Source organism: Glycine soja, chromosome 10, assembly GCF_004193775.1.
Source record: "Glycine soja cultivar W05 chromosome 10, ASM419377v2, whole genome shotgun sequence".
In the NCBI taxonomy this organism is placed as follows: domain Eukaryota; kingdom Viridiplantae; phylum Streptophyta; class Magnoliopsida; order Fabales; family Fabaceae; genus Glycine; species Glycine soja.
In genome coordinates, this window is record NC_041011.1 from 44,628,764 (window position 1) to 44,638,149 (window position 9,386).

The following is a 9,386-nucleotide window of genomic DNA, read 5'->3' on the forward strand; positions in this document are numbered from 1 at the left end:
TTAACACTTAAATTTGTTACATGACTTAAAAATGCTAAAGTCTGTTTAACCACAAAGTATGCAAAAATTAACTGAACAGTAAGATTTTAAAAATATAATATAAAAGTCAAAATAGTTTTTCACTTAAATTTAGATATTATAATATGTAAGAATATAATTTTGATAACTGTATAGGCAGGTTTAGTCTTAACTCTTAACATATTTAAAAGTAAAAATCTACCAGCGGAATGTTTTTATTTTACTAGCTATTTGCTTTCTACTGAAAAAATAACAGCAGTAGCGCAGCAACAATAATAATACAGATACGATTCACGTGAAAACCAGCCATTATTCTACTCAAAATTGCCACTAGTGTTTTACCAAATACTATACAATAATGAAAGAATAAAAATTTAAGCTAAATCAAATGTAATTGGAGGATGCATTTCTATAGACTATGAGTACACTTCGAAGTGGAACAACCTGTGTCTTCTGTGCTGCAATAATTGACCATGAAAAAAGGCCGTGAAATTAATGAACAGCAGAAGATGGGAAACTCCTTTGCTGAGACTGAGGATTGAGAGTATACGTATTCAGTTAATGAAGAAAGAAACAATACTGTCTCTATGATCTGTGCCAATGTTAGAATCAAAGCCTCTCCAATTTGCGAGACAATTTTCCCGACTGAAGCAAAAATGGGTTCACAAAGTGTTTGACTAAATTTCAAGTCTTATCGTCCAAGTGATTTCTGCTTGTAACCATACTTCATTCTTTCAAATAGTTTTTCTTTTGTTTTTCTTTTTTTATCCATTTTTAGCCTGTACCTTTCTTCCCTCTCCCTTTCATAAATCCCTTGCCAGTGTACCTCTCCTGTCATTGGCCACAACCACATTTCCCTTGGATGGTCACCATCATCTGCAGCCTCGGCCAGATCTTCGTCCATACTTTTCAACAATGAAATATTGAAGTATTTTGCCCACATAAAACCTTTCCGTTGTTCAATTGGGTGCTGCTCTTCCATAGAACCAGTGTTAGGATTTATATATACCATCTTTCGTGCACTATGATAAGCCCATACATTGATGAGAAGTTCCAACACGCGACAGTAGCAGTGCTTCTTCTGCATAGAAAGAACAGAAGTAAGAAATACAAATAATTAAAGAAACCTTGAAAGAAAATGCAAACAAATTACCTCAATCTCTGAAGATCCTAACAAGCACAAGCTGTATTTAGTGGAGTCTCTGTGCAGAGCATCAATGGAATCAACAAACATCCTGCATTCAATTGACAACATTTCAGGTTTCTAGTCACATTCACATCAAGAAAGTACCTTTAATTAACCTAATGTTAGGAAAGCTAACAAGGATTCATTAATTACCGAGAGAACATTATGAACTCCAAGAAAGAAGGGGTTGGCATCACCCAGCTGTGCAGTGCTGACCAATAACCATCTTCAGGCATGGGGGGCAGTGCTTCTGCATGGGGGGGCAATGCATACATCTGGCGGAAGCCTTCTTGAAAAACAGTTCTGATGCAATTGGAGGAATAATATCAGTCGAGTTTGAAACACATTATAATATCCAAACTCCAAAGTCCAACTTCTAGAAATTCCAGTTCTGAACCTCCAAACATATTTCTTTTAGAGGAAATCTCGTATTTTTCACATGGGCTGTCATACCAAATTAAGCTAAGTGATTCTTAAACATTTTATTCTGTAGGTAGTGCAAATAACACTAGATGCAACTTTAGGAAAGATCAGGGAAGGAGGTGGGATGCTTGGAATTCTTAAGAAGCTGAAATACAGCAATAAACAAAATGAATGTATAATGTTATATTCCTCATTATATACCTGCAGTTGCCTCCATTTAAAATGTCACACATGTACCAAAAAGAATTTGCATTGTGGTTTCCTATGACACTCTGATCCATGTCAAAACGTCCCCAAAAATATATGACATCTCCTCTAAAATTCTCTTGCATTGTCTCTTCCAGGACCTTTTCAGCTTTCGCTGACAAAGCTACCTGCATTGACAAAAGATGTGTATCAATCAATCAATAATTTCAAAAAGAACTTTCCATACATTGGAAAGTTACATATATATGAAACAAAAAACAAAAGAAGATGCAACTTTTTCCAAAGAAAACTTCATACTTGCATCAATTGATGCATAACCTAAAATAAAAGGTATATTAGTTTCTTAATTAAACTCAAGGCTAACTTAAGCAATTTTTTAAATTGTCAAAGCTACTTAGCTTGGATTTTCATATTCACCAAGGTTTATTATACTTCATATAAGAAAAACTTGGCAAACAAAACAAAAGGAATACCTTCCTACCAGCCGCACGCCATGATTGAAACCCAATCCAAGGCCTCCTGTGAATGTTATCCACCCTATTTGCAATTGCAAACATTCCCCCCATTTCACAGAGAATGTCCCGATAATATGTGTCATTCAAAAGAGGCAAACGACCAACTGCATCCACATCATCAGAACTTTGTCTCTGCGCTCTTCTAGACTGCCAGAAATAATATTCATTATTATCAGAAAAAATGTCAACTTATTTCCAGTAGATTTAAGTAAGACACAAAACAAAACCTTTTTCATTAAATTCAAAAGATATATCGGATAAGTTAAACAGTCAATTTAATAGCATACTAATGCTTTTCTCTGGCTTCATAAGGGAAAATAGAGGCAATAAAATTAAAGAGAAGCACTCTAAATTTTGAATATTTAAAAATGATATCTAGAGACTATTATAATAAATAGATCAAAATATCATATTGAACTAGAAAGAAAGAAATTGAAAAAGAGGAAAGAAAAAAAGGCTAAAAGAGAACAAGAGATCAAGTGTCTTAACTATGGACAAAGATACTCACAAGGCTTAACCCACGATAGAGAGAACCATGGTGCAAAAATGGCCACACTCCGGCACCATTGTATATCTCATAAATGCACACAGGTTGTCCTGTTCTCTCAAGCTCCCCTTCATCCCTCTCATTGACTTCAAACTTCAGTTTCTCAGATTTTCTAGCATTACGATATATATCATCCCATACGCCAACACCTTTCTCCCTTCTCTCTTCAGCCTACAACAGAAAGAAATGACTTTAACGAATCAGCTATCTATAAAATAAACTGACCATGAATTGCAAACGGATGAAACAGAGACAGTTGATAAGGAAGATTAGACCATACCTCTTCCACTTCAAACATTTCATTCTCTTCAGATATTTCAATTTCTCTCAAAATATCCCAATCCAATTGGGTTAGTTCATCTCGCAGTGGAACCTCTGTTCCATTCTCAAAGATGCTTGTTGAATAATTAAGACTTGCCAACTCATGCTCAACAGCATAAACAATGGAAACTTTTCTATTGGAAAAATCACCATCTATCTTTGACAAGTCTATTTCATTTCGGAATAAATTCCATTCCCATGACCCCTGTTGAATCTGAGAAACAGGACCAGGCAGTAAAGCATCTGAGGGAAAATTGAGTACATTCTCCAGAAGCCTTGCATAGCCAGTTATGCAATCCAGAGCTAGTACATTTTTAGCAAGTTGTCTTCCAGATGATGCAATTGCTTGAGCAAATTTAGAAAGTCTTCCATTTGAAAGCAAAAGTGAAAAAGCATTCATCAAAGCTTCAGGATTGTGTTTAGAAAAAAATATCCCGTGAACTCCATCCACAATCTGTGAGTTGAGAAAAGCTCAATGAAAATGAAGGAAAGTAGTAGTAGTAGTTATGGTTTCAGAAATCAATGAATGATGAAAAGGAAAAACTAGAACAAACTTACATATTTTTTTAACACTGGAAAATCAGGTACAACGACTGGAATTTCAAAAGTCATTGCTCTGATTAATAATGGAGGAAAACCCTGCACCTCTTGAGCAGAACCATATAGGATGATATCAGCCATTAGTAACACACTATTCACATCACCATTCAAGCCATAATGCCTTATGGAACCATGAGGAAGTCCCATACGTAAAGCAACTCCCTACATCAACAGCTAATAAATCAGTAAAGATAAGTCAAACATAATAAAACAGAGCATTGCCACAAATATATTCCGAGAGCTCATCTTCAAGATTTCTATTTCTTCAGTATCAAATTTACATCACAGTGCTCAATTTTGGTTTCATATATTCTTTTATTAGACAATTAAATTCCAACAATAACATCAACCTGTGCAAATACTGTGAAGTAGTTACCTATTAAAACCTAATTTGACAGCAAAGTAATTTCCTAAGATATAATTCTATAATTGTTTTCATAATTTTTTATATATATTTCTCCTGACAAGTGCAAATCATTTAAAGTAAATACTCAATTAAGGTAACTTCTTAGAGTTAGAGAAGATTAAAACATATACTAATTGCTTAAATAGTGAGCAGTCTAATGTCTTATATTTGTCGGCATCAAGTCATCGAGATAACACATGTAGACCTTAAAAAGGAAAGACTACCTGTAAAGCATCATCATAACCATCAGTGGAATTGCCACATAAGAAAACAAATTTAAATGAGTCAGTTGCACCATTCCTCCTTGCATATTTTGTCAGCAGAGGCCCTACGGAATGCATTGCAACAGCATAGTCCCAAGATAGGTTATCATAGAAGACAGAGCTCCCAACAACTAGAACCAACATATCATTTTTACCAAATCCACTAAGTTCTCTTAGCTGATCCTTTGCATGGGTCTTACTATAGCTTTCTGCAGCCCACACATCCACTGGTGATCCAGGAATCACAAAGAAGTTTCCAGTGTCAAGCTCACTATATAACATCTGATACAGGAAAAAATAAAAAATGAGCAATAGCATCAAAACATTTTTGGCAAGTCTGATGGAGAACAGATTCTATTATTCTAATACTGCCAGGTTTGCGTCTTTGAGCGTAAGTTACAGCATCTTTACCGGATAAGTAAAATCTGGAAACACAACAACACCAGCTCTGCTAAAAGCACTTCTCCAATGAGAAACAATATGCTCCCAACCCATTTGCTCATAAACTGGAAGGCGACTTGAAAGGCTATCTTCTTGAATAATCCATATTAATGGTACAGAACAAAAAGGATCCTGCATAACGCTGCACAAATATAAAACTCACTAATCATAGCATCTAAAACTTCAAAGAAGACACATCTACTATAACTAAAGAGAGATGCCACAGAATGCTCACAGCCTTGGATTCGGTCAAAACATCAATCAACCTTCCAAGACATGAAGACAATAGTGATAGAATACATGTCCAATAAATTTAATTGTTAACCCAATCTATCAAAGTGATCTTCAGTTCATAGGACAGTTTTTCAAGAAGTACTTACAGAAAAATTAGGCAACATGATTAATTTTTTTTTTGGAATACACCCAAAGAATAGCAATGTTGATTCAACTTCTGGGGACCAAATTTGGACCCCCCCTCAAAAAAAAAAAAGTTCAGAAGTAACCATTTGGCAATTTAGATGAAGAAAACCAACCTTGAAATGGCTACTTTTGCTTCTAGGGAGTCAACAATGATACCTTCAAAACTGTTGAGAAACCAAAAGGAAAAGGGGGAGATAAATTAAACACCTATCAAATTACAACAAGAAATTACACAGAAAACATATATACTGAAAAAAAATGTTAAAGCACTAAACCTGACATATAGGTAACCCAAACTTAAACCCCTGGCATCAAACATCAAAGTAAAGTTAGTAAAAGACACATACATTGACCAATCGATCAGGCCTTGATGCTTTGCACTCAAAGGAGAGATTCCGCCACCTATGTTTTCCCATATTGAGCGGGCCTTCCCATGTCCTACTGCAAATATCTGTTAATAGACACGGGGGAAATGTATGGTTTCTCAAAAATTTATACTTCATTACAAAATCAAACATAAATTAACAAGCTACATCATTAATTAGAGGTAACTCATTTTGACAATGATTCAAGTATAAATTATTGTAAAACTTGGATCACAGGCCTAGGTTTTGAATAAATCATTATCAGGATCTATGAAGCAGATAATATCTCACAAAAAATCCAAATGATGTACCTTAAAGACATAACCCAACTTCTGTAGATTCCGAATCACAGTAACCAACATCAATGACTGGGGATCTATCGTCATGTGCCCTAATATCTGATAGACAAAAAAAGCACAGATAAATATATTAAGAGCATGTAATCGTAACAAAACTTAACAAGATGCTTTCCATGCAGGATACTATGCAGATGACGTAATTGAATTTTGAGATATTTGATAAGTGGGAACCCAATTAAGTGCACAGAAGTTAATGTAATCAGCTCTTTTTTTTCCTTTTTAAAAAAAATATAAGAGGCCCAAATGACTAGCCCACACCTCTGGGGTCAACCTTTTTGGCCCAAGGGCTACAAGGTCGAGTTCAGGACCACAAACTAGAAATATTGCTATTCCACATATGCTGTTGAAAAGCTAAGAATTTCTTCTTTGAGGCAATGCTCATTACTCAAAATCAATGAAACAACCCATAATCATGAAGGTAATTATCAAAGTTCTTAGACAGGGATTCTTGCTCAAAGTACAAGTTATAACTTGTATGGTTTCATGACTTCCGTCTCTATTTTGTTTGAATAGAAGAGGGGAATAAAGATTTGCATAACATATGCATGATCCAAATAAAATTAAGAAGATTGGATAAATTTTGTACTTTGGCTTGGGAATTACTACATAGCAGTACACATGCCTATCCAATGTCGGTAGAAGAACATAGTTTCTTTATCCTCCATCATTTTTGCAATCACCCTATTTTAATAACTTAGAATTAGGAGTTTGTAGCATGCTATATTACAAATTTACAAGGACCACCAATTCAGTGAATTAAACACTCACTTCTTTGTCGGACATTTAGATTTATATTAAAAGTTCCAAACAATAAGTGTAGCCACTATGAAATGATAAATTCTAATAAGAAGCTATATGGAAATTAAAGGGTGCAGAATTTTTGTACATTATGTATGTGAACTAAGTACGCTGAACTCTTCAACCTTCTATAAATTAAAATTTATTAAACTATACCACCAAGAAAAATAATTTCGAGAAGTTCCTTATACTTTTCTTCTTTTTGGTGAAGGGAGTACTAAGATTGGGTGCTGCAATGGAAAAAATAAGATGCTATGTGCAAAAGTATTTTGACAGTTTGTCTGACACTCTTTGGGTATCAAACCTGGTATCAAGTGCTTCCTAAGGAAAATATGGGTCACTTGACTGCAAAGACATTGGCAAAGGTGTAGAATTTCTGTTGAGATCCTATATTGACAAGAAATATGGCAAATGCTGTTCTTAAAAGGCTTGGGCAGTCCTCAATTTACAAGCTGATTTTGTGGAGTTGAGTTAAAAGTACTTATTTCCTCCAAGCATTGGCTATTCATCTTTTTCTTATACAATGCAAAAATAGCATTTTAAATTTATTCAATATATAACATACCAAAAATAACCTTAATACATGCAGTCCAGGGAGTTCACTCTGACCTGGTGCACTCTGTTATTTCCTGATGGTAAACTTCTGAAGAAAAAATCAGATCAGGAATGCATCTAAGCCGCCATAGATATTTTGAGACTATTGGCATTCCATTCAATTTAGCCTTAATCAAAAGGGAGAATTTTATCTAAAAACCGGGGAAAAAGAACAACCTACTTAAGCTCAAGGATCAACAAAGAGTCCAGAATTTGGCAATTGGAATAAAATGCCAAATTCTCCCGTCATAACAAAAATGCCTCCATATTCTTATTATCCTACAATCAACTAATCAAACAGAATACCAATATGGACCGTTAAAACAATTAAGAATGCTTTGAAAGAAACAAAGTAAAAAGTCATAACTAACAGTGAAAAACTCTTCACTGCATTAACTAAACAACATTGAAAGAAAGAAAGAAAGAAACAAACACAATTGAAACGGATCCTTCAAATAAAACACACTGTATATATCTCGCATTAACTAAACATTTAAGCTCAATAAATTACCAAGATCCTAATAAAAAAAACAACTAAATCCTCGAGTGAAAGCAACAAACGGCATCAAAACATTCACATTAATCAGTAATGAATGACGGAAAGGGGAACTCACGAGAGCTATCCTTGGCGCGCGAACGCCAATTCTCGGCTGGGAGCGAACCGGATCGAGTCCATCGCCGGAGAGGAACCGCTGCGAAATCTTCCCGGGGACGAAGCGGAGCGCGGAGCCGAAGCGGATTCCTCCGCGGATGTAGCTGGCGCGCTCGGCGCGCTGGCGGAAGACGGAGGTAATGGAGCTCTGCATGACCAGGGAGGCGAGGGCGAAGAGGAAGACGACGGCGATGATGAAGGCGTAGAATCCGGACTTGGACTTGGGGAACGGAAAGAGCCACAGCAACAAGCCCTTGCGCTTGTGGAGGTGAGATCGGTTGATATTGTTGTTGCTGTTGCTGTTGTTGTTCGAACGCGGCAATTGCCGATCGAAGGAGCCACGGTGCCGGTGGTGGCTAGGGTTCCGCTTGAAGGGGAATCCGCCGCGGATCGCACCGAATCCAATGTCGCCGCCGCCGCCGCCGTCATCGATCTCCGGCTGCGACGCCGCGTTGCGCGACAATCCCATCGGAAAATCAATGAATGAGAGAAAAAAGAGAAAAAGATTTTGCCGCGAGATTTTATTTATTGCGATTTGGAGAAGGAAAGAAGAATGAGTGAGGGAGAAAGAGTAGGCATTGGTGATGTGATGGTGTTATGGATGTTTAGAGTGTTACCATTTTTCACATCTTTTTTTGTTTTTGGCTTTGCACTCACTTTGTCAACCTTTTTTTTGTTACTGAACTTTACGAACCCCACACTCTCTCTCTCTCCATTGTCTTTTTCTCTCTAGTACACAGTACTATATCATTGTACATTTCTTTTTAATAATAATAACTTGAGTCTTGACTATAATAATAATAACTAGTATTATGTTGCATAGGATAAAGTTAATGTGTAATCTTTGTCGTTTATGCAAATTAAGAAAGAAAAAAAGTTAAGATGATTACCTAAATTCAAGAGTATATTTGATGTGATGAAATGCATATGGATAGTACAATTACAATCGTAGCAATTTGATCTTAAAAGAAGAAAAAAAGATTAATGTACAATTGAACATTTAATTTATATTTGGCATTCATTTGGATGTATGATTAATTATATATATAAATGTGAGTTATTATCCCAACTATGTTTAAGAAGAGTCATATTTTTTAACATAATTTGTAACATATTCACTACTCACTAATGTTAGTTAAAATTTATTAAAAAAAATATGTAATTAAAAAGATTCATTATGACATGAGACCAAAAAACATATAATTTTAAATAAATCAAATAATTATTATAGATCATAAAAGAAGATTGTACTTCGTATACAAATATCACAT

At 35.4% G+C, this 9,386-nt stretch overlaps 1 protein-coding gene across 2 annotated transcripts; it reads right to left on the reverse strand.

Moving 5' to 3' along the window:
• Positions 1–217: 217 nt before the first annotated feature.
• LOC114371244 lies at positions 218–8,837 on the reverse strand. Of its 2 annotated transcripts, none has more exons than XM_028328703.1 (14): positions 8,078–8,837; positions 6,024–6,110; positions 5,695–5,798; positions 5,461–5,511; positions 4,898–5,069; positions 4,448–4,768; positions 3,776–3,979; positions 3,177–3,671; positions 2,858–3,067; positions 2,308–2,496; positions 1,829–2,001; positions 1,358–1,507; positions 1,172–1,253; positions 218–1,096 (listed from the first exon to the last, which is right to left on the reverse strand). In XM_028328703.1, exons 1-14 carry the CDS (start codon positions 8,582–8,584, stop codon positions 710–712), a joined length of 3,132 nt encoding a protein of 1,043 aa, XP_028184504.1. In that variant the 5' UTR covers positions 8,585–8,837; the 3' UTR covers positions 218–709. The 2 variants fall into 2 exon arrangements, with proteins under 2 accessions (XP_028184504.1, XP_028184503.1); XM_028328702.1 differs by having other exon boundaries at positions 218–1,099; positions 8,078–8,834.
• Between the last annotated feature and the right edge of the window lie 549 nt (positions 8,838–9,386).